Raw genomic sequence first — 26,841 nt, 5'->3', positions numbered from 1 at the left:
CCAGAGACCTAGGTGACATGTACCGAACGAACTTCATACCGCTGCTGCAACGAATACAACACGATCTGAAAACATGGGCATACCCCCACATATCATGGTTCGGCCGGATTGCAATACTCAAGATGAATATACTACCGCGGCTATTATATCTATATCAGACGATCCCGCAAGCCCTACCGACTGCATATTTCACATCACTTAGATCCGCGATGGTGAAGTTCGTCTGGAATGGGAAACAGGCAAGGCTCTGACAAGAAGTCCTATGCTTACCTCGAGCATGGGGGGGGGACTGGCGCTCCCTGACTTACGCAAATACCATCCATCATGCGTCAGTTCTACAACGTGTCCTGGAATGGCATACCCAACCGGCACACAAACAATGGATCGACCTAGACAAGAACCATATAGGCCCCTCCTTCCTGACATCAATATGGAACTCGAAAAGGTTGCCATGGGTGACTCTGGAACCGACCTCTACTGTAGCGCAGACACTGAAAGCGTGGGATACCATCAGGAGAGCCCCTCACGTGTCTCGAACACCGAGCCCGATGATTCAGGTACAACATAATCCTCAGATAGGAGGAGGGCTGCCGCCGACGGCATTGACCTTCCTAGGAGAGGGAGAATCATTTCCCATACATAGGGTACTAAACAACACAGGCATGACCCCCCTGAGGGAACTATTGGAGGGCAACCAACCCACCAGCTTACAAACCTTCCGTTATATGCAATTCAGATCATACTATCAGACACTCCCGGGCAAGGAAACGCTGCATCGGGACTTACCGTATATACTCGAGTATAAGCCGACCCGAATATAAGCCGAGGCCCCTAATTTTACCCTAAAAAACTGGGAAAACGTATTGACTCGAGTATAAGACTAGGGTGGGAAATGCAGCAGCTACTGGTAAATTTCTAAATAAAATTAGATCCTAAAAAAAATAATTATATTAATTGAATATTTATTTACAGTGTGTGTATATAATGAATGCAGTGTGTGTGCGTATGAGTGCAGTGCGTGCATGAATGCAGTGTGCGTATATGAATGGAGTGTGAGTGTGTGTGATGCAGAGTGTGTTTGTGTATGTGTTGGTGGGGGGTGGGCATTTTGATTATTGTTTTATTAATTATTATTTTAATCATTTTTTGTTATATTATTATTTATTTTATTAATTATTTTTTTGTTATATTGTTATTTTTTTTTAATGATTAATATTTTTAATATTTTATTATTATTATGTATTTTTTTCATTCCCCCCCCCCTCCCTGCTTGATACATGGCAGGGAGGGGGGCTCTTACTCCCTGGTGGTCCAGTGGCATTGGTAGTTCAGTGGGGGCGAGGGGGGCTGGCAGGGAGCACTTACCTCTCCTGCAGCTCCTGTCAGCTCCCTCCTCCTCCGCGCCGGTCCGTTCAGCTCCCTGTCAGCTCACACTAAGTCTCGCGAGAGCCGCACTATGACCCCGCGGCTCTCGCGAGATTTACACTGGGAGCTGACCGAGGTGCTGAACGGACCGGCGCGGAGGAGGAGGGAGCTGACAGGAGCTGCAGGAGAGGTAAGTAAACTCTCTGCCAGCCCCCAGTCTGTATTATGGCAATGTAAATTGCCATAATACAGACACTGACTCGTGTATAAGCCGAGTTGGGTTTTTTTCAGCAGAAAAAATGTGCTGAAAAACTCGGCTTATACTCGAGTATATACGGTAACATGGTTCGAAACACTCAGCGATTACAAAACTACCCTAGATAAGGCAATTTCCCTTCTGTACCAACACATGCTAGTGGGACACCTCACCAACAATGACCAATTCCGCAGACGCTGGGAACACATGCTGAATACATCTTTCACCGCGGCCCAATGGGATAAGATCCTCATACTGCACCATAAATGTTCGTCGAGTTCCCAATATCAAGAAACCAACTACAAGCTTCTCTCATTTTGGTACAGAACACCTGATAGCCTAAACAGGATCTTCCCGAATATACCTGACACATGCTGGAGATGCGGAGATGAACGAGGTACACCACTACACATATGGTGGGACTGCCCACTCATTAAGCCATTCTGGGAAGAAGTACAACAGAAAATAGGGGAAATTTTAGGGACGGAAGGAATCCTTAACGCAGAGGCTGCCCTCCTATACTCCACACCAGACCCCATAGGGGCATACAGGAAAAGCATCCGTAGACACCTGCTGAACGCAGCCAATGCACTGATTCCACTATACTGGAAACAGACGACTATCCCCACAATAACGCAATGGATAGAACGAGTAGAAGAGATCTATAGAGCAGAATCGATGCAGGCCACCCTTATGGGTCTCGAGGACAAGAATGTGGAGAGATGGCGCCCATGGCTACTTTACGTAGCAGACCAAAGCACAGACAGAAAAGACTGTCTGCCAACCCGAGGAACCCCTCCGGATGGAGATTGAGCTATGTTACGATCCACGCGATGCCATGGGCAATGGGACCCCTACCCCCCCACCCCACCCTTCCTTCAAACCGCTGTCTTTTCTTCCCCACCCACCCCCCCTCCGTATCTCCCTCTTTTATCTCTTAATCATCTTTACTTTAAGTTCTCAGACAACGATTCATTAACTATTCGAATAACAGATGTAGCACACCTCAACCCGAGATTGCTAACGGATGCATCACACACTCACATTCACACATCAGACTGGAGGCAAGCACCTCTACCACGACAAAACACGAACAAGAAACACTCCTACATAGCAACTGATCACTAAATTCAGCCCGATTACCATAACCACCTCTTTGGGGATGAGACCCACAGGCGGCAAGGACATATCAAAAGTGACCAACAGGCTGACACAACATGCAAACTGTAAGACTACCTATTTTTTAAGCCGCAACTTGGTCACCCATATGTCTACTCTAACGTGTTCAGCATGATCTAACACCATTTCTGTATAATACACACTGTTACCCAATTGTTGTCCATGCATTCTTCGCTGGGACCTGCGTGTCCTCTATATTATGATTGCTTGTTAAATCTAAAGTTACATGTTATTGTACATTGATCAGGACATGCTCTGAAATGTCTATGTTTGAATAAAGCCATTGTGAAACGAAAATATAAGAATTCAAGGGCCAGCAATGGTTTCAGTGTTATACACTATGGATACTGCTTAAACGCCTCTAGTGGCGCTTCCGGAATGCTACCAGACTTTTTGTCCAGTAACTGACACTGGACGTCCTCACGCTCTGCATGAGGACATCCATCGTCAGCTATTTCCCCATTGATTCAATGCTTTCCTATGGGAAGGGCCTAATGCACTCAGGCGGCATTAGCGTCCCCTCGTGGAGCGGCGTTGGTGGCAATGGAACCGCGACCCAGCACCAATGGACATCGGCTCTGTGATCGGGTAAGTAAATAAAGGGTTTTTTACACGTTATTTACTCTGGCAGGGGGAGGGGGCAAAGGGAACTATAGTGCCAGGAATACAGCTCTGCATTTCTGGCACTATAGTATCCCTTTAAGAATACAAGAAGGGTGAATGATTAAAAGATGCACAGATAATAATGTATTGATATTTCCATCGACTGCTATAAAATTGATCGTTTCTGTACTATTAACAGGAACTGAATATGCATATTCTATAAGCTTTACACATATACTGAACTTATCCAAAAGTTTAAGTTGTGTTTAAAGGGACACTAACAGCTAAAAAGTTTAGCCAAAAAGTAAATCTTTATTTTCATGAAGACTGTGGGTCACAGCCAGATGAAGTGTGAGCAGCGCTGCATAAACAAAAATTATTTAACTCCTAAATGGCAGACAACTGAGCCGTGGCACTGAATGAGCAAGATCTATAAACAGAAACTGCTTCATTAAGATAAATTTATCTGGTGTTGATATAGGATCCAATCATAGCACTTAAATGTGCACAAAAACCACAGGCTAGTTTATTTTCGCCTAACAAACATTCCCAGTTATTAAAAAGCAGCACTGACCTGTTTTATTTTTCACAGACCCACAGTAAACCAGTGACTGGTCTGTAGTATTTGACTTATCAGCAGGTAAAGACTTTGGTGCTTGAGAAAGTCCTGTGGAACAAGTACTAGAAAGTTTTGTGGAGTCATCCTTTGCGGTATGTAATGTCCCAGAATTAATGTTTTTAGGACAATTCACAACTTGAGCTTTGGTGCATTTTTGTGCTGATTTGCCAAGTTTCCCAATGTGTGACTTTGGAGAAGCAGAGGTGTCAAAATCTATAATATCATCCCATTCATCTATGCTCAGATTCAAACTATTGCAGTCTATTTTCTTGGAAACTTTTTCTCCTTGTCGGAGGCATTGACCGTTTACAGGTGTACTTTCCAGAGGTATATGATTATATAAAGGCTCGGGCCGCCTTACACAGGCTGGAGTGAAGAATCCATTTGTGTCACCTTGCTCCTTCAGCTTCTGTAAACCAGGGGGATTCTGTGTTAGAGAATTCCCCTGTGTCACATTTACATTATTTTCCTTTAAGGCTGTATGTTGCTTTGCCTGAAGTAAGGTATTTGATAACGATCCATCTGGAGAGGTCTTCTTTTTAAAGGTGAACACACTAAAATAAAGTAAAAAACGGTTAATATCAAGTGCATAAAGGCTATCCTAAAACAGGAGCAGATGTCTGAAGATGCAGCATATCAGCGTTAAAACTGCTTATCCATATGTTGTTGTTTTTTTAATCTTACTTAAAACTTTATTAAAGCTCGAATAAGAACATTTTTATTCAAGATTTATGAAGCTGAAATACTTTGTAGGCGACAGTCCTGCATCTATCACTCACTGTTGGGGTCGTGAATTTGAAGTTAATTTTGAATTTACTTTCAATTCCTGACAATTCTCATTTATTAAATAACACTATCAGTGTACAAGCTTGAGGGATTCCTGTACCCACCTTGGTTTTGGCTTCTGGAGGGAAAGCTTGTTCCCAGTACTCTTTGAGAACAGTTCCAGCTGTTTCTGGAGGTTGTTTTGAGGAAGAGCTGCCATGCTCTGAAATACACAAAATACCACATATATTGAAACCAAGATATGTTAAATGAATAAAGAATCAGATAGGTGACACGAGTTGAAACAATGCTGCATTTGACAGCATATTATTTTACAAAAACATTTACACAGATTGGGCTTGTTTATGGAATATAATATAAAAATGAAAAATTGTGTAGTAAGAAAAAAAAATTAGCAAAACAAATTAACACTCTGTAGTTATAAATAAATAAATTTATTCATAACACTGGTGTGGTGTTAATTCGCTGGGACATCTTTTCTCCCCAGTACCTGAGAAATAAAGCAATTACTTCTAACTCAGTGGCAAGAGGGTCTTTTTGCCCTTTTCCAGTCCGCCTCTGGGAGATCTCAGGTGATGATCTACCAGTCAATCCAAATTGTTCTCATAAAGAAGCATTTTGTTGCAATTACTGTGTCAGCAAGAGAAACATCATCTTCTGCTTTTTGCTATAGTAGAAAACAACCAGGAAGAGCTCCCGTTGTCTGATTGACACCCTGCAAGGTGCAATTTCGGACTTTTATAAAAATGTTTATTAAAGGGTTTTTCCAAGCACCATGACAACTTCAGTGATTTGAAGTGATCATTGTGCCTGAAGTCATAGTGAAATGTTGCACATACAGACAATAACCCCTCAGTTGCTGGAGGTATAACTCCACCTCCTGCAGTTTAATTTGTTGCGCAAAATGACAGTCATTGGCTGAGAGCAGTCAGCTGATGCTCTTAGCCAATGAATGTTGAGCCCTGCAGCTTCCGGCTTCTGTAAAACAATGTCACTGGACCACCAGAGAGCATCAGAGCCGTCTCAGGTAAGGTTGCAAACCATTGCTAAATGGTTTGCCCCATTACTGGGGAACCGAGCCAGGGTGTTCCTGGCATCATAACCACTACAGTAGGCTTTTAAGTAAGAGGAGACACTCAACTCCTAAATTCCTTCATCAAGCTTGAGTGGTTTCAGAGTGTGGAGTGTCCTTTTACCTTTCATTATCAAGTAGAATACCAAAAGCAGAAATGTGTGATGATGAAAAGTTATTCCTGAGAGTTCAGCCTACAATGTATGGTACCAACACAACAAAATAATCAGATACCTATACACATGACTTTTATGAGGTGTGTGTGTGTATATATATATATATATATATTGGTAATAATCCGGCATCTTGTGCCTTGCATATTGTCCTTAAACTTTAATTTAAACCACACAGACCAATTTTACTTGTAGAGCAAGCATACAGTAGTTTTATAGTGTACAAGTATTATAAATGCAGAAATATTAATTTCACAGGCATTTGTAAGAAAGCAACAGAACCATGTGTAAAACATTTCTGTATGTAACCATAATATCACTTGAGAGTATTTGCCACTGCCTGTTGAAAAATAACTGTATATAAAATGAAGTGCACGCTGATATTGGAAGCCTAATTCCTTTGTCAATAGCTGATCTTTATTGTAATTCACTTGAATTCCCAGAATTCTCACATTAGTGAATAATCATGTATGTGGTGCAAAACCGAAAAGCAACTATTCTGTTTATTAATCTTACATTAAATAATTTTATTTGCAAGCCTAGCATGACATTCACAATCCCATTAGTGTTCAGAAACCACATTGGTTTAACAGTGATTAGTCCATATAAACTTACATGTATTTATTGTTTAAGTCTTACCACATCCACACCTATGTAAGGTGATGCGGTTTATACAGATTTGATTGGGTGGGTGAATATATGACAAAAAACTTTGCTCATTTTGCAGTAGACACCGAGAGGTTTTACACTTGACAAGCAATTGGGGGAATCCAATGTGTAGGTCAAAGTAGCTTGGATATCCAGTTTCAATAGTTTTTCCTAAAATGTTCAATTCACTCAATCAATCAATGTCACAATTTCTCTTGCCATGCACAACCCTGACAGTTATGCCAAGGCTTGTCCCTTTAAGTGTCACCTGATCACCCTTAAAGCAGACCATGGTTTGCCACACTGCATTTTATTGAAGGACCTGTATGTAAAATATAAAGTGCACCATGAAAATCACCATTCCCGCCCTGCAATATTCAGAGTTTATTAAATTACCCAAATAAAGGGACTGCGCCTGTTATGTGTTCTCCACCACACCCCGTGTTCAGGGTAGCAGAGAGCAGTACAGCGGGGTTATTATAATTTATTATTATTATTATATTTGACATGTGAATAGACGGACATGGCAGGCTGGTCCCTCTATAAAGCCATAATGGAGGGTGTCTCAGCAGCTTTCTGGGAATAAACACGGTGACATAATGGAGGAGGGACAATAATTATCGGTTCGGTTGTTTTACCTCCAGCTTTATCTATTGCTATCCCATTCCGGTCGCCGGGACTCCGGCTCCTCGCTTTCAAAGAAATCTCCTTCACGGAAACATTGGCGCCACAATTCTATCACAGAATCTCATTGGCTGAACGGGGTTGCCTTGGTAACGCGCCACGGGGTCGGCGCGCCTTAATGACGTTGTTTCTGCACAGTCTCCGAGTGCTACTAGAACGGAAACTAGCGAGTGTCTTCGGTCTCAAGTGGGCTCCGGAAACATGGCTTCTAGAAATAAAGAGTGTACTATAATAGCCAGGGGCTCCGACAAGATGGCTGCCACAAGAAACCTCAGTTAAATGTAGATGGCAACAGTAGCTGGCTGGCTGGCTGGCAGGCAGATATAGCACACAGTTAGGGTCACCCTGTTGCTGTATAATTCACATTTCTTTTTCTCCTCATGTTTCACACTCAACTTCATTTTTATTTCTTTAGCCCGAGCGTTATGGAAGGCTCTTGCCATAGAGAATGAATACCTCCCAAGTGTCCCTGATTAGGAGAGACAGTCTTTATTTTGTTCCCAAATCACCTTTGTCCTCTTTAATGACCCTGTTGTTCTGGGAGCACTGTTGGAACATACTCCTGTCCTTGGTGACCACCAGAATTACCTGCCATGGTCTTACAGTTCTATCCTGACCAAGCCACGTTCTTTCAAGTACTTGGAGAGATTCTTGATAGACAGACAAGGGAGTCTGCTCAGGAAAGTTGAGTCCAGGGTTTGTATCATTAATTAATTACCAACCAAATATTGACAACTACTAACTAACATCATGAACAAGCTCGTGCATACCACATTGGTGAAAGCATATAACCAATCATTGATATAAAACGTATCTAGGTGACATTGCTAGATGGGGTGTCTTTAGAATAGGAGGATGTAGAGTAGGGCCTCCTTTAGAATATTATGAAAGTGATACCGGAGAAACTGACGGAAGCCAAGCACAGAGAGATGGACACAGGTTTCTTCAGGAAGGAAGAGATTCTTTATTGGATCACCGATCGGGACTCAGAGGGACTAACGTCACCAAAATACAGCAAGTTCTGAGCCCCGGACAATAGTGCAGGCTCCTTATATAGGCATATAACTCCTCCCATATTAAGCTCCACCCGCACATTCTCTTAACCAATCAACACAAATAAGAATTAACTTCCTGTTTGACCGCATGGCTTGTCCAGCACAATGGAGGAGGGGGAATACTATATCCTGTATTCTTGCACATGCTCCGTACACTACTGATCGTATCTTGCCTCGTGCAACCAACTGATCGATACGTCAGCATATGCACGTACACATGCCACGTGGTAATCTCGGCCTACTAAATTTATTTTTACCGAGATTCCACCACATTCCCCCCTTTGATGCCTCTTGATATTTTACAATTACTTGAGGCATCACTTAACCTTAGTTTGCATACACCTCAATTTACCTTGAACCAGACCAGACTTATCTTATGATGTGAATCTTTTAACACTCATCTTCCTGCATTGGTTCTCCCTGATCTAAAGCCTTATACTTATAAATCGCCATTATCTGTGCAGCAGCCTTCCTCTCTGCTATACTTCCTATCAGGCTTTGCACAGACCTAACTACTAGGGGTATAAGACACGGCAGGAGTAGACACAACATTAAAATCAGTAGGACTCCACCTACCACTGCCTTAAGCCCTCCAAACCACTCATACCAGCTACCAAACCAACTACTTGGATTGTACCCTTTCCATACCTGAGTAGGCACATGCGCTAGTTTAACCATATGGCTAGTAAGCTCAGCTATTGCTTGCCCTTCGTCATCTATTTGAAGACAGCAATTGCTCAGGTTAAACTTCCCACATACACCTCCCTCTACTGCCAAAAGGTAATCCAAGGCTAATCTATTTTGGTAGACTGCTGTCCTCATCCTGGTGTTATGCTTCGCTAGAAGATTGAGCGCTTGTGATGTCTCATTAGTGATAATCTCAACCACCGCCTGTAATCTTATAATACGGTTGAGCATATAAATAGGGGTTCTGTAACCAAAGGTACCATCCTCAGCCCACGTGGCTGGCCCATAATAATCTATGATACGCTGGGGAGGCCATTCATTATCTTCCCAGGTGCCTATCTCTATGGGTCCCCTTTTCTTCCTATGATTCACATCATACACTTTAACACCTAAAGTCTCACCTGTTTCAATCGGTAACAAGAAGAAGGATGGTTTGAGCATACCCAACACACATGCCCCTTCCCAGTCCTGTGGCAACTCCGAATAGGCTTTCTTACCACAGATCCAGTACAAATTTGCTGGGGCTCTCCAGGTAGATATGATGGATAAATCAAACCACACATCCTTTAAATTGGCGTATCTAGCAAACGGGTTAGATGGTTCTGAGACATTTGAAGCCGACCACCAAGTTGTATTCTTTGTATCATCATCATAAGCTTTTTGCCCTAGACAAGTTAATTCTCCTACAGAAGTATTATACATTATTCCTTTCCTTGCTATGCAAACATAACCTATGATGGAGGTCTTTAATCTCCACTCAGATTTACCTCTAACACTCATATGATAATCGGCTTGTGTAGATATTAATTGGTCAATTGCCTCAGAACCGGACATTACCTCCTTTGCTTCCCAAGGCCATTGGTCTCCCATGTTAGTACCTCCACACACATAGCAGTTGGTAACATTAAGACTACCGGCAATACTTTCGGCTAAATCGATGAACAGGTTTTTAGCATTATGGGGGATCTTATTATCTATAATCATCTCTTCATAAAAGGAATGGTATACTTGATGAGTTTGGGAGGATACCGTATCAGTCTCTATCCCTATAAACAATAATGTCCCAGGATCTAAACCCGTCCCGTATATCTGAAACCCAAATAAATTGCCATATTTGTCTAAGAACTTATCGGGGTTATTTATAAGTATATGGATGGGATTACATTCCATAGACTTACAATATGGGCTAGTCGGCAACTTAGTCACTATCATGTCTTTATCTACTGTCTGTCCCCAAGTCGCCCACCCCACACAAGACCAATATGGGCAAAAGTTATAGTCTTTATTTGGGCATCTAGGACTTACATATTTATTTTTACTACTGGGACAAATATATTTATCATTAGACCCATACGTCCTCTCCCATCTAAGATCCCCACATACATTCCACGGCTTTCTACCACTCGATATCGCTTTACACGCATCAAATAGCAGAACACCCGAAGAATGTACGGATTCTAACACCGTCTTATTAATTAGGGTCCCCTGAGGATCTCCATTCCTGAGAGTCAACCAAATTGTACGAGGTTGATACTCCGGACTGAAGCACTTAGGTTCTCCTACTCCTAAATGGCACACACTATAGTCTATATTTAAGTATCTACATCTCGATACATCTCCTTTACACTCGTATTGTGAATGCCAAATTAGGGTTTGGGAAATATGGTTACCTGTTCTCGTAGTCTTAATGCATACCTCACAGCTAGGAGTGTCGGTACCTCTACCTTCCTGAATATAAAAACACATATAAATAAACACTATCAAAAGCACATCTTTCGCCGTCATCCTCAGTCTTCGTCCGTGCGATGGCGCCTCAGCTTCCAGGATGTGAGGGCTGCAGGGAATGGAGTTCTGCTCGTCTTCACAGGTGTCCCTTCGAGACTTTCCTGGCTTATACACTATGTGTTGGTAAGCGGACAGGCTTTATTATGGCCTTCTCACTCACACACCTGTAACAATAAAATTTGTAATCCACACGATTCCTCGTTACTCCGATTGAGTAGTGCGTTTTAACCGGATCTTGCAGGGATTCTCTGGATCTGCTGTAACTTGCCAAGAATCAACTGCTGCTGGCTTAACCCTGGAGTGATGTATCCACGGAGTCACTTCGGCTACTTTTATCGCTGTAGGGGTAGACAAAAGAACAACATAAGGACCTCTCCACTTGGGCCCTAACGGTACATTATTCCACTCTTTAATCCACACTTGATCTCCTGGATGATAACTATGAACAGGGGGATAAATATTCACAGGTAATCTATCTTGTACCCATTTCTGTACCTCCTCCATAGTCTTACCCAACTCTACAACCTGCTGCCGGGTAATTCCTTCTCCCAACTGACTCAAATCCCCCCTTAAGTTACCAAGTACGGGAGGTGGTCGCCCATACATAATTTCAAAAGGAGAGAGACCCATCCTTCTGGTAGGGGTACTGCGGATTCGCAATAGAGCTATGGGTAAGAGAACGTTCCACTTAAGTTGGGTTTCCTGACACATTTTAGCCAACTGGTTCTTTATAGTTCTATTCATTCTCTCTACCTTACCAGAACTCTGGGGTCTATATGCAGTATGAAGCCTCCACTTTATACCAAGCATATGAGTCAGTTGTTGTAGGCACTGATGAACAAAAGCTGGACCATTGTCCGATCCTATAGAACAGGGTAGTCCATATCGGGGTATTATTTCTCGTAGCAGGAATCTTACAACTTCTCCTGCTTTCTCTGTACGAGTAGGACATGCTTCTACCCAGCCTGAATAGGTGCACACAATTACCAGCAGGTAACGATGTCCACCCGATTTAGGCATCACTGTAAAGTCTATTTGTAGATCGGACATGGGGAGTCCCCCCATAAACTGGACTCCTGGTGGCTTTACTGGTCCTTGTCTTGCATTATTTTTAGCACACGTTACACATCTTCGTACAATGGCCTGAGTCAAGTTGGACAATCTTGGTATGTAGAAATGTTTTCTGAGAGATTCTTCAGTACTGTCTCTCCCAGAATGTGTCCCGTTGTGATAATTTTGGACAATTTCTACCGCTAGTGATGCTGGTATGACTATTCTTCCATCTTCTAGCTGATACCACTTGTTCTCCAAATACTTTCCCGGTTCAGTCTTTAACCACTCCTCTTCTTGAGCTGTATAAACTGGAGTCCATTGGGACAGTGGAGTTGGTATAAGAGCAGCTATATGCCCCACATACTCCTGTCTTCCTGATTCAGCAGCACGCTTAGCTGTACTATCTGCCATCCGATTTCCCTTGGTTACATCACCATCTCCTCTCAGATGCGCTCGACAATGTATGATACCGACTTCTTTCGGCTCCCACACTGCTTCCAATAGTTGTAGGATTTCAGCTGCGTATTTGATTTCTTTGCCTTCTGAATTCAGTAGTCCTCTTTCTTTATACAAGGCTCCGTGGGCATGAGTGGTTAAAAACGCATACTTAGAGTCCGTATAGATATTCACTCTTAAACCTTCAGCCAATTGTAACGCTCGTGTTAGTGCTATTAATTCTGCCTTTTGTGCTGATGTTCCTTTCGCCAGTGGCCGAGCTTCTATCACCTTGTCTATTGTTGTTACTGCATATCCTGCATAGCGGATCCCTTCTTTCACATAACTACTGCCGTCGGTATAATATTGAACATCGGGGTTCTGGATGGGAAAATCACGAAGATCTGGTCTACTTGAGAATACTTCATCCATTACTTCCAAACAATCATGTTGACTTTCAGTAGGTTGTGGCAAAAGGGTAGCTGGATTTAAGGTGTTTACAGTCTCTAAATGCACTCTTGGGTTTTCACACAACATTGCTTGATACTTGGTCATACGGCTGTTACTAAACCAATGATTTCCTTTGTAATCCAACAACGTCTGTACCGCATGTGGGACTCGTACATAAAGTTCTTGACCCAGAGTGAGTTTATCGGCTTCAGCTACTAACAGTGCGGCTGCAGCTACTGCTCTTAGACAAGGTGGAAGTCCGCTGGCCACTGCATCCAATTGTTTAGACATGTAGGCAATAGGTCTTTGCCATGATCCCAAGTACTGTGTCAATACTCCCACAGCCATTCTTCTTTGCTCGTGTACATATAAGTAGAATGGTCGTGTGTGATCAGGTAGACCTAATGCTGGGGCACTCATCAAAGCCTTCTTCACATCTTCAAATGCCGTTTGCTGTTCTTGGGTCCATAAGAAGGGGTCGTGCTCTGTACCTTTGATAGCTGCGTACAGAGGTTTTGCTAGTATCGCATAGCTGGGAATCCATATCCTACAGAAGCCTGCTGCCCCCAAGAATTCTCGCACTTGTCTTCTATTCTTGGGTATTGGTATTTGGCAGACAGCCTCTTTTCTCTCTGGCCCCATAATCCTTTGACCTTCAGAGATATGGAATCCCAGATACTTGACAGTTGGCAAACACAACTGAGCCTTCTTTCTAGACACCTTGTATCCTGCCTTCCAGAGAATGTGTAGTAGATCGTGCGTTGCTTGCTGACAGATTTCTTTTGTAACTGCTGCTATCAACAAGTCATCTACATATTGTAACAAGACACACTCTCCTGGGATGGACTCGAAATCCAGTAGATCTTGACTTAGGGCTGAACCAAATAGGGTAGGTGAATTTTTAAACCCTTGGGGCAGTCTTGTCCAAGTCATTTGGCGTTTTGAGCCCGTTACAGCGTTCTCCCATTGGAAAGCGAAAATACATTGACTTTCTGCGGCAATTCGGAGGCAAAAGAAGGCATCTTTGAGATCTAAGACTGTGAAGTAAGTAGCCCCGCCCGGAATTAAAGCAAGCAGGTTATATGGATTGGGTACAACTGGATGTATACTAACAACCGCATCATTGACTGCTCTCAAGTCCTGCACAGGTCGATACTCATCTGTACCGGGCTTTTGAACAGGCAGCAATGGGGTGTTCCAGGGGGAAGTACAGAATTTTAGGATACCATACCGTATGAACTTATCCAGATAGGATTGAATGTTCTTCTTAGCCTTCTGCGGGATGTGGTATTGTCTTAGGCTCACTGGATAAACCCCAAGTTTCAGTTCAATTTTTATAGGTGGAATATTGCGGGCCAGTCCTGGTGGGTTGTTCTCTGCCCAAACTCCTGGTATGTTAAATAATGTCTCATCACTCCTAGGGTTTTGGCTAGTCAACGCTGTATAAAGTCGCCACTCTTCTTCCTTTGGTACAGATAATGTCATGATACCTGAAGGTCCATTAAACTTTAAAGATGTTGTTCCATTTGGTAGGAACGTAATCTGCGCTTGTAATTTTGACAGCATATCACGTCCCAGCAATTGGACTGGACATTCAGGCATATAAAGGAATTGATGTTTGATTACGTGGCCTCCCAATGTACAGAGTCGACTTTTAAGAACCGGTCTTTCAGCACTTCTTCCAGTTGCTCCTATCACAGTAATAGAGTAATAGTCCTTCCAGATGGAGGAGCAACTAGATTAGTCACCACTGAATGTTCAGCACCAGTGTCGATCATGAACGCACTCCTTTTCCCCCCTATTGATACATCGACCATAGGCTCCGCTCGACCAAGGGGGATGGAGCCCGGTCGGTATCAATAGTCCTCCATGACCGTGTCAGCCAATCCTACGAAGTCCCTACCTTCTCTATCGCGGGACCTTTGCGCTGCTGGAATATACCTGTCTTCCCTAACACTTCCTCTGTTCCCATTACTCCCTCTATAACCATTACTCCCTCCGGGGCCTCCTCTACCTCTCGCTCTGCCTCTAAAGTTTCCGTAGCCTGCCCTGGGTAGGTCTCTCTCGTACTGCTCTCTTTGCGGACATTCGTTCCTCCAATGCCCTTCTTCCTTGCAATACGCGCACTGATTCCTACTCAAAGGCTCCCTACTCCATCTACTATCGCCTCTATCTGGGCCCCGTCTATCTACGCCTGCGATCGCTACCGCTAGCATATCAGCCTTTTTACGCATCCTGCGCTCTTCCTCCTTCTTGCTTTCTGTTTCCCTATTCATATAAACCTTATTCGCTACCTCCATTAGTTGGGTGATTGACATACCTGCAAACCCTTCTAACTTTTGTAGCTTGCGCTTAATATCTCCGTAAGCTTGGCTGACAAAGGCGGAGTTCACCATTCGGGAATTATCTGCGTCTTCCGGATTAAAGGGGGTATACAAGCGGTATGCCTCCAATAATCGGTCATAAAAGACACTGGGCGCTTCATCGCTTTTCTGAATCACCTCAACTGTCTTCGACATGTTAATGGCTTTCTTTCCTCCGGCTTTCATGCCAGCAATTATAGCGTCTCTATAGGCTCTGAGTTGAGCCATATCAGCACCATTTACGTTCCAATCGGGATCGGTGTTGGGATAATGTGTTGCGGCCCATGCTGATGGATTGGCTTGGTTTAAAGTACGGGCTTTATCCTCTAGTGCTTTAATGGCTGCTTGATTTATCCTTGTCCTTTCCTCATTGTTAAATAAAGTCATTAATAACTGCTGGCAATCAGCCCATGTCGGGTTATGTGTCTGTACTATTGAGGTGAACAGATCAGTCATAGCTTGTGGTTTCTCAGTATACGAGGAATTGTGGGTCTTCCAGTTTAAAAGATCGGTTGTAGTAAATGGGACATATACGAAGACAGGGTCAGCGTGTGCCATTTGACCTGCGGCATCGATATAGGCTGACCCGGGATTCAGACGAAGAGGCATCTGATAGTGCTTTAATTGTTGGGCACCGGTCAACTGTCGGGTCTGTATGGGGCTACGTGGAGGGGCGTCAGTCATAGGTTCCAGTCGGGGAGAAATAGGGTATGGGGATGTGGGAGCTTGGTTTTGGGAAAAGGTGGTAAATAAAACACTTCGAGTCGAGCTAGATGAAGCTTGACCGGAAGTCTGAAGTGGCGCCAAATCAGGATATTCGTTTTTAATGGGGGTTGGTTCTGATTCCGGAAGGGGAGATTTAGTACGAGGGGGGGTGGATCCTGTACTGGAGGAGGAAGCGGAAGTGGATGGGGGTAATGAGGGGAGGGCTGCAGGTCTTCCTGCATTTGCGTCACTTCCTCTTAACGGAAAGTAAGGGGGCGGCATAGGGATCTCGGACTCAGGGGGCGTGTCCAAAATGGGCCTAACACCAGTCCTAGTGGACGAACAAGTCCTAGCTACCATGAGGTGACATTGCTCCTCGTGGCATGTCCGGAGCCATTTTGGCGAGTCATTTACGGCCTGTCTCCAACAATCAACATAAGGAAACTGGCCGTAAAGTTCAGGCCTACCTGATACAGCCACGTGTAAGCGCTGTACCAGAGTTGGATCCAAACTGCCACGTGGCGGCCATGCCGCAACCAAAGTAGGCCACTCCCTAGTACACAAAGTGACCAAACGTACAGGAGACATTTTAACCCCAAAATCACAAGTTTTGAATCCCTTTTTAAAATTCTTCACCATACAACCTAAGGGATCCGGGATCGTTGTCTGCGACGCACCCATACTTAACAATGGAACGTCGTCGACAACGAATACTATACACGCGTACTTATTCAACAGTCACACCCGTTTCCTCTGGCAACAGCACCACGTGGTACGGTTACCAAGTGAAACGTACACAATAACAATAAACACTCAGGGAATTCCCGTACACACACAGCTGCTACACCAGTCACTATATAATCAATATTATGCCCTTTGGCGTAACTATACAGTCACCCACGCTATAATTCTCTATATACGAATTACCCGTCTATAACACACCCCAGTAACATCGTCTTTTACAAATAGCGGTTACAGTACGGTTAGCATAGGTCAAAGCACAAGTTAAGGTCACAATACAATTATTAGTGGTTATGGTGTTAAACATGCAATGGACGACAATGATTAGTACTTATATACAGTGTCAGTAAATATACAGGGTTATGGTACCGTGCACTATAATACAGCAACACACTATTAACACTCTCGCTAGACGGCTGAGCTCGCGCTATCTAACAAGATATACACTTTACTAAACAATCGTTAACACATTTACAATTCCCAACTAAACTATTGGCCAGTACCTTGATGGACTACCTAAAACTATATACACCCGTTTTGGTTAGCCACACTGCCCAATCACCACATATAGCGAGCTAGAGAACCGAATTTACACAGGCGCCTCTTAGTCGCACTATCAAAAGTCTAGTGGGTTCCAAATTTACACGCCTTCCCACTTAGCCCAGATAGGTTGAGAGCTAGCGATCCGAATTTACACAGGCGCCGCTTAGTCTCCCGGTCCCTCCGACCTAGCGAACGTAATATACACCCTAGAACGCTAGTCTAGACAAGACACCGGTGTCCGGCTAGGGCTATTTACACCAGGACCCCGCCTGACTAACAAAATCAAACGGTCTGACTAAAGAGCGTTCGATCGAGCGGTGCGCCTTCGCTCCTTCCCTCCGACAGAGGGGGCAGATACACAGATTCAAAACCCCTTTGGGCCTACCGCACAATCGGTATACCCCTAGTGGGTCCTGCCGTCTAAAACAGCAGTTGTCTTACCTCCTCGTTCCTGAACCTGAGTTCACACTCATCGACGGGGACACCCCAGCACTTCTCACGTAGAGGCCGATGATCTCCTGGACAACAGACCAGTGGCGCCGAGACGAAGGGAGGTCCACGCAGAAGTTCAGGGGTGCAGCCGTAGAGAACGTGGGCAAAGATAGACCGTCTCACGCCTCTGCCTCTCAGCTACCGTTGAACGATGAGCTTCCCGGCCAATGCACCAAATGATACCGGAGAAACTGACGGAAGCCAAGCACAGAGAGATGGACACAGGTTTCTTCAGGAAGGAAGAGATTCTTTATTGGATCACCGATCGGGACTCAGAGGGACTAACGTCACCAAAATACAGCAAGTTCTGAGCCCCGGACAATAGTGCAGGCTCCTTATATAGGCATATAACTCCTCCCATATTAAGCTCCACCCGCACATTCTCTTAACCAATCAACACAAATAAGAATTAACTTCCTGTTTGACCGCATGGCTTGTCCAGCACAATGGAGGAGGGGGAATACTATATCCTGTATTCTTGCACATGCTCCGTACACTACTGATCGTATCTTGCCTCGTGCAACCAACTGATCGATACGTCAGCATATGCACGTACACATGCCACGTGGTAATCTCGGCCTACTAAATTTATTTTTACCGAGATTCCACCACAAAAGAACAAATATGATCATGTGCTAAGACTGCGTTTGTGACGTTCTGGCATGGTCAGGTGCAAAATTTCATATTTGATGTTCTTGCAATGTACATGGCTGTTAGTGTTTAGCCAACCATAAGTTAACCTTATCAAGCAATATATTGTTGTTGTGTCTGAGTGCAAAAAGAAACCTTTATTAGACCCAGACTGCATGGCTAATTACAGACCAGTATCGAACCTTCCATTTCTGGGGAAAATAATTGAAACAGTAGTGGCAACTCAACTGGAGGCCCATCTTTCAAGCTTGAACATCTTTGATCCTTTCCAGTCAGGTTTCATATGCCGGCACAGCACCGAAACAGCGCTAGTCAGAGTGCTAAATGATCTACTTATGGCGAGAGACAAAGGTGATTGCTTCATCCTAATCCTCTTGGATCTCTCAGCTGCATTTGACACCATTGACCATAGGATTTTAATAGAGCGCTTGCAGCACATCTGTGGTCTAGGAGGCACAGAAGCTCATCGGCACCAACAGACCTGGCCTGAGGAGTTCCACAAGGATCCATCTTGTCTCCCATGCTATTCGCAATTTACTTGCTACCACTGGGAGACATCACTAGGCGACATAGCCTAAGGTATCATTGCTACGCTGATGACACACAACTCTTGTCTTCTCCTTTGCTCCAGATACCACATGCCGCATCAACAGTTTCTTAGCAGACCTCATAGAATGGATGAATGCTAGTTGGCTTAAAGTGAACCCGGACAAAACAGAGTTACTCTTGGTGACGGGACTCCGGGCAACAAAAAATTCCCATGGTCACACAACTGTCCTGGAGCTTGGAGGCTCTGAACTCATCAGTTCATCACAGGTACGAAACCTCGAAGTGCTGATTGACTCTGGACTCTCATTTAAACAGCAGATTTCCTCCGTAATAAAATCTGCCTACTTTCACCTGAAAAACATAGCCAGGATACAACACTTACTTCCACCGGATGATATGCCAACATTAATCCATGTATTTGTATCTTCTCGGCTAGATTACTGCAATGTACTTTACTTGGGCCTCCCAGAAAAGGAACTCCATCACCTTCAGCCCGTACAAAATGCAGCAGCCAGACTACTGACCAATTTAACCCACTCCTACCACATAACACCTGTTCTCCACTCCCTGGATTGGCTTCCAATTAAATGGCGAAAATATTTTAAAATTGGCCTGCTAACCTTCAAAGCCTTAAATAATCAAGGCTCACAGTACCTGAAAGAGTTCCTTACACCCTACATTCCATCCCATTCACTTCAGTCAGCAAGCAAATCCTTACTGTCAGTGCCAAGAATAAAGACAGACTCAGGTTCCAGGGCATTCAGTCACGCTGCCCCTACCTTCTGGAACTCTACCGTGTGCAATCAAAAAATACAAAAAAGCTAAAGACCCACCTCTTCCATCAGGCATTCAGTGCGCTCATCTGACCTTCAGAAACTCCTAACTTTTTTATGTCTTTATGTTTGTATACTTGTAAAGTGCTCGGAGTCTCACAGGGAGAAAAGCGCTATAAAAATTGCAAATTATTATTATTATATCAGAGCTCAACAGCAATAATACAGTAATAGGTCTTTAAATTAAAATAACTGTGTTTAGAAATCAGTTGATGTAAATAAGATCATTTGTTCTTGTTCTAAAATACATTTTACTTGCATCAATTGTTATAAGTAAGTTATATAAAATCTTACAGAACAACCCTGACCACACCCATAAAAAAATAAAGTGACCTCATTTTCCGCTTGAAATGTTATGTTAGGAGGCAGTGGAGGCTCTAGACATGCAGGCATAGGCAACCTTGTATATGTGAGTGTCTGTGCATCTGTGAGTATGTGTGTGGATCTATGTGTTTGTGTGTGCCAGTGTCTGCGCATCTGTGAGTGTCTGTATGTATATGTGAGTGTCTGTATCTGTGTGTATCTGTGAGTGTCTGTGTAATATATGCGAATGTCAGTCTATATGTGTGTGGATCTATGTGTGTGTGTGCCAGTGTCTGTATCTGTGAGTGTCTGTGTATATATGTGAGTGTATGTGTATCTGTGAGTGTCAGTATGTATCTGTGTAAAAAAGTTTGTATCATTAAACTCTCTGTTGTTGTGTTCTTAAAAAAATCTTCGCCATCACTGCCCTAGTGTTTCCAAACACTGTTGGCGGCAGTATGAGGAGACTGGAACTCTCTGGTTTGGAGAGCGTTATATTACCTGTGGACTCTAAATTACATATATGATCCCTCTTTTCCTGAAAGGGGCATTATTAAACAACTACCCATCTACAATATTATTATATGATAGGAAATTAATATTTTTTTTTCTTTTTGACATTAAAAGCTTTTGTTGCCAGAAATTGGAAGAGTGACAAAGTTCCTATTATAAAAACGTTGACAGGTATGATACAACATATTTGCCAAATTACATTTTTGGCTGGGCTTATGATCCCATGTCAGTATTTGGAAAAAAATGGGGTGCAGTTTTGGAAGGAGATGGCCAAAGATGGGAATAACTTGACATTAGACATTCAGGGCTGAGTTAGCTGTGAAGTCATATATTATCTTACATGGAATTTAGGCTCCTGAACTAGAATTAACCAACGGTGAGGTAACATACTTGGTCAGGTTATGTTTCCACTTAACCTGCAATTTCTTTTGAATTGATACCTGTGACAGACCTCTCTGTCTTTGAATTACTTTTATTTCCCCTTTGGTTCCTCTGTTTGTTTGGCTATTTCCCTGTCTGTACGGTCTCTACGCTTTACTACCCTTTTACCGAAAGAACTGCCAAATGGCCGGCCACCCAGCGTGGAAGTGTGCTGCTTGTTAACCTCTTGGCCTCATTAGAACGTTGTGGTTAACCGCAGACACTTCCTAATTGTCGAAGGTCGGCTGGGTGGTCGTCGTTCGTATGAATGAACACTTGGCGGCGGCCATCTTGGACATACGAATGCCCAGCGGTGTTAGTCGACGATTCCATGGAACTGAAAACTGACACTATTTTTACACGAACACCGCTGAAGCCGCAACCTCCCTTCATCTGTTCTTCCGTTCATACGAACGCTATACTGTTCGGTACTTTTCCATACGAACAGAGTCACCCCAGATAGCTATCCCATGGAGCCCATTCGTATAACGAAAGACTATGTGAAAGACTTGGGCTCCATGGCGATTGAACTGTATGTATCCGATCTGAGCGCCATTCGGTAATATTGTGCACTCAGATCCAGGCTATCTGGGGATGCGTTGAATGTGGGGATTCTGTTCAGGAGTTTTATAATTGTGTATTTTTATGTATTTTTGTTATCCTGTATAAAATGGAGGTTATGCTCTATCCTCGGAGATAATTGAGTTACTTCCCAATTATGTCCAGGATTAAGAGGAGGGTCCTGTACTGTGATTGGTCACTGTAATATTTTGTCACAGTTTTCCACCAGGTCCCCTATGGGAGTGTCCACCTGGTGGGAGACCTGCATAAAAGGCGGGCAGGTAGCCCAGATTAAACAGATTCTTGCTTGACTCGTCTCGTACTTGGGAGGATTTATTTGTGCATTTTCCTGTTCGGCTGTTTGGAGTGTTCGGTAGCTGATCCTGCATTCGGGAAGGGAATATCTTTGGTGGCTTTAACCCTTTTGTATCTGGGGTGCTGTAACAATACCTAACAAGAATATTGTAGAAATGATGATTAATTTGAACGTAGCACAAAGGCAGAAAACTCCACACTGTATTTAAGCAGAATGGTCATAATCAAATGATAGTACTTAAAGGGACACTATAGTCACCAGAACAACTACAGCTTAATGTAGTTGTTTCGGTGAGTATAATCATTATATGCAGGCATTTTAATGCAACACTGCCTTTTTCACTGCATTGCCCCTAGGGACACCTCCAAGTGGCCATTCCTCAGATGGCCACTGGAGGTGCTTCCTGGCTTAGTGCTGCACAGTAGGCAGCACTGCTGTTCAGTGTGCCCACGCTCTGCGTTTGGCCTGCACCCCTTGCCAATTTTAACCAGTCCAATGCTTTCCCCATTTGCCAAATTGGTTATGCTGCCTTTAAGACCGTATGGTAGCCCAGGAATAAGAATTACCCCTTTGATGGTATACCATTTGCAAATGTAGACAACCCAGGGTATTCAATATGGGGTATGTCCAGTCTTTTGTAGTAGCCACTTAGTCACGAACGCTGGCCAAAGTTAGCGTTTTTATTTGTTTTTTTTTTGTTTTTTTAAAAACTGCACTTTTACTGGTGATTTCATAGTCATGATACGTTTTACTGTTTTGAAACACTGATCTTTGTGTTCAGCGAAGCCTCCCGAGTATAACAATATGTACAGGTTTTATGGTGTTTTGGAAAGTTACGGGGTTAAAGGAACACTATAGTCACCTTAATTACTTTAGCTAAATAAAGCAGTTTTAGTGTATAGATCATTCCCCTGCAATTGCACTGCTCAATTCACTGTCATTTAGGAGTTAAATCACTTTGTTTCTGTTTATGCAGCCCTAGCCACACCTCCCCTGGCTTTGATTGACAGAGCCTGCATGAAAAAAACCAAAACTGGTTTCACTGTCAAACAGATGTAATTTACCTTAAATAATTGTATCTCAATCTCTAAATTGAACTTTAATCACATACAGGAGGCTCTTGCAGGGTCTAGCAAGCTATTAACATAGCAGGGGATAAGAGAATCTTAATTAAACGGAACTTGCAATAAGGAAAGCCTTAAAAGGGCTCTCTTTACAGGAAGTGTTTATGGAAGGCTGTGCAAGTCACATGCAGGGAGGTGTGACTAGGGTTCATAAACAAAGGGATTTAACTCCTAAATAGCAGAGGATTGAACTGCTTCATTAAGCTAAAGTTGTTCAGGTGACTATAGTGTCCCTTTAAATACGTTCAAGATCTTGAAAAAGACCCTTAGGGGTCGAAACGTCGATTGAATAGATGCGTTACACTTTGCTGTAAACTTTTTTTCACTACATTAAAATCACCGAAAAAAGTCCTTTTGAGTGCTCCTACTTCATCTTTGACCATATATATATATATATATATATACACACACACACGTTTTTATTTCGTATATATGTATTGTGATGGATCACCCTGTCCCTGGATTGTAATCCCTTTATTTCATTACCCTATGGGTTCGGGACATTGCATTCTCCTTAGTTTTATTTTGATTTCATTCTCCTACCGAACAACTAGACCACCCGTATGTGGAGTGTGTCACTCATTAACCTCTATCACCTCCTTAACACTTCTAAAATCACAAGCGTTTTAAGCGGTCGGCTGGGTGGTCGCCATTTGGTATACAAACACGTGGCGGTGGCCATCTTTAGCCGCGGACACATATAGCAGTGTTTGGTCTTCGAGTTCATGGAACTATAATCGGACACTCGACCTCGCGAACACCGCTGGGACTTCCATCTCTACATACGTTCAGCTGGTTTCGAATGAGAAGAGCGGTGTTCGGTGGGAGCAGGCTCCCAAACAAGGAACATAGACTGAGCCTACCCATGAACCCCTACGTTTGGTATTTTGACTGTATTGTGTATTCCCGAAAGAGGCCGACCGCACAGCCTGATTTCATGGAACTCTTTTGGGCAGGAGCCTCGTGTGCGGTTGGTCAAAATGTGACTTCCATGGAGATCTCGAATCCCTGAACCGATCTGGGTGATTTGTGGATATGTTGGTCAACCAAATTGGGGCTATCAGGGGATGTAACTTTTGTGGGGTTTCCATGGGTTTTGGGGGTACTGCTAAAATGTATGTTCTTTGTGCCTGGAGATAATTTAGTTAATACAGTTCATGACTCCGTTATCTCCCATGCACAAGGGAGGGATTATCTTATTTTGTATGGGAGTGTCCTGGACCTGAGAGCCTGAGAGAGAGAAATTAATATACACTTACTAAAAAAAAAAATGTATTAAGACACGGGGGCTCTTATTATGCTGCACTCTTTCTTTATTTCCCTCAGCAGCAAAGAAATATAACATTAAAAAAAAACATCAAACACACACACATATATATATGTATGTATGTATATATATATATATATATATATATATATATATATATAAATATCATATCAGAGGCCAATCTTCCTAGCTTCCTAGTATCAGAACATCCAATTAGCATCCAGTCCTTGGCATAATAGGCGGTAACCATTAGATCACTTCTGCTTTCTTTGCTGCTCCCTCAGTTAAGTACACTGCTCTCATAGTATCTTAACAGGGGGGGGATAGTTATATACTACTGTTTATATATTAACGTTGTGATTTATCATCATTTTATGTAATTATTATTTCATTGTTATTTTCATTATTTGCATTTTATTTTTATCATGGTTAATATTTATTCAGTATTGCTAATTCTAATTGTGTAATTTGTTTTGTTTTTCTATGCTTTTATCTTTGCCCCCTGCTCACTTTAAGTAAACATTTTGGGGACTGAGGGGTTCTCCTCTACTTACTCTGTTTTATATTTTACTTATTTACCCCGTTTATTTTCCCTAATGGTTACCTTTCTTTCACGTCCTTTCGCTACTTTTTTCTAGTTAGACGCAATTCGCGCATGCATGTCGTTCGGTAGTTTTTACCGTTCACGAGTTTGGTTTAATTTTTTTAATCCTGCGAATGATCTTTTGGGGTTTTAACCGTTCGGTTGTTTGCCTCTGTTTGCGTGTTTTTGCCCCGATCCACGCGTTGTGCGCAGTTCGGTACTTTTGGACGTTCGTTTAGTCTATTGTTTAACAGGATTTTGATGCGAACAACTGTTCATTAATATTCGTTTCATGAAAATTTCACAGTTCAGTGGAATTTCGCACCATTTTACCCGATAACTTTACCCTTTTCCTGTCTAAACCTTGTTGGGGTTTAGCAGTTTTGGCGAACGGATGGCTCTTTTTCTCTCTCTCTGCGTTATTTCTATAACTGAGTTTATTTTCAGCATTTTCTTCCCTTGTGGGTTAATCAACCCTATTTTTAGGTTTCCCTATTTAATTACCACTATTACTATATGATATTTATCATGCAGTCTGACAGAGATTTGTCCATGACCTCTGTGTCGCATGCGACCCCTCAGATGACGCCACTGGGGAAGGGGTTTTCTCCTCTGAAATTCCTGCATCTGCAGACATGCAGGTGCTTTTGGACGCCTCAATGTCAAGATCTATGACGCCTTATGCCTGCTATGGGCGTGATGTCGACCTCTTTGTCGCAAAACATCACTCAAGCTCTTTTACAGGCCCAACAGTCAGCTCAGCAGACTGTCATGTTGACTGCCACGATACAGGCACCTGTTCCACAAGGCCGTAAAGCTACGGCCAAATCTAAACAAGGATGGCGCGCAAATACCACAGCGCAAAAGAGCCACTAGCCGGGCAAAATCGGCTAAACTATGGAAGTGGGCTAAAGCCCAGCTTGATTCGTCTGAGTCTGATCTCAGCGACATCGAGGAGGAGAGCGATGAGTCCATAATGGACGCCTCAGACTACCAGTCTGAACCAGACTCCACCGGTGCAGGGGGAGAGAAGACCGCCTCCTCTCACAGCACCTTCCCAGCTACAGTTTCCGGGACCCAGGTAAGTGTGTTGGGCTCTGTCGACGATGCAAACATTTTGGATCCTCTGGGTTTACCCGTTTGATCCAGAGGAATTAAGACCTCCACATTCAGCGTAGTAGTGACCTTCTGAACATGTGGTGAGATAAATCGCCTCTAGAGTCCGTAAGCCCTTGGACAAGGCCACATGGAACAAGTTTCAGGCAGAATGCCCTCGCCCTACTGTCCCTGATGATGCGTGTAAAACGCCAAGTGTAGATCCAAATTGTTCAGTTTTTGGGGAAAACCGGATGAAAACCCAGAAAGGGTTTGAAATTCTCATTGACCCACAGCCAGGATAAGGTCCTGGACATTTTAGGCCCTGCTGCCAAAATTTTTGATGCGGTCGAAGACGACTGGGATTTGGATCGAGGCACCATCTGTTGTTTGATCCAACAGATTATCTGCATGGTTGGCAATGTAAATACTGTGCTGGCTACTGAGTGCCGCAAGCCTAAGCTGGTCAGGCCAAAGGGTTACTTTTCGGTGACTCTTTTGTTAAAGAGTTGGGGTCATTTGTATACACGTTTACGGCTTTGGATAAACCCCAAAGTAATCTGAGAAAAAAAAAAATTGCGGGGGCCGGAAGAGGAAGGAGCCGTCTGTCCAGCCATATACAAAGAGGTTCTTACAGAGAGAACCAAGGCTCCTGTTCAGGGCGAGCTGGGTTCCAAGAACACACAGCTACATCAGCATTCTTCCCACATAGGAGCAGACCCTGGGTCGCTAGGTTGCATTCAAGGAGCTCCTTCTGGAAGACAACCTTATGGTAAGTGTCAACACTCCCCCCTTTTCCCCTTCTGGTAGTAGGAGCAGACTAATGCATTTTTCTCATGTGTGGTCACATCTGACGTCAGATGCTTGGGTCCTTCATGCCATGACAGGCTATCAGATTTTGTGTCACACCCAGTCCAAACCTTCCCCCCCCA

General features: G+C 43.4%; 1 protein-coding gene and 1 pseudogene across 1 annotated transcript in view; one reads left to right on the top strand and one right to left on the bottom strand.

The window, feature by feature from the left end:
• The window catches only part of BLM (BLM RecQ like helicase), a 47,646-nt gene extending 40,221 nt beyond the window's left edge, over nt 1-7,425 (bottom strand). The window contains exons 1-3 of the mRNA XM_063448696.1: nt 7,340-7,425; nt 4,913-5,010; nt 3,978-4,576 (exon numbers count right to left, since the gene is read on the bottom strand). Coding sequence (XP_063304766.1) covers nt 3,978-4,576; nt 4,913-5,007 — 694 coding nt within the window. The 5' untranslated portion in view covers nt 5,008-5,010; nt 7,340-7,425. The remainder of the gene's footprint in view (nt 1-3,977; nt 4,577-4,912; nt 5,011-7,339) is intronic.
• The window catches only part of LOC134601782 (uncharacterized), a 29,118-nt pseudogene continuing 8,073 nt past the window's right edge, over nt 5,797-26,841 (top strand).

Source organism: Pelobates fuscus, chromosome 3, assembly GCF_036172605.1.
Source record: "Pelobates fuscus isolate aPelFus1 chromosome 3, aPelFus1.pri, whole genome shotgun sequence".
Taxonomy (NCBI): Eukaryota; Metazoa; Chordata; class Amphibia; order Anura; family Pelobatidae; genus Pelobates; species Pelobates fuscus.
The sequence above is the reverse complement of the archived record's forward strand: the minus strand, read 5'-3'. Positions and strand labels throughout refer to the sequence as shown.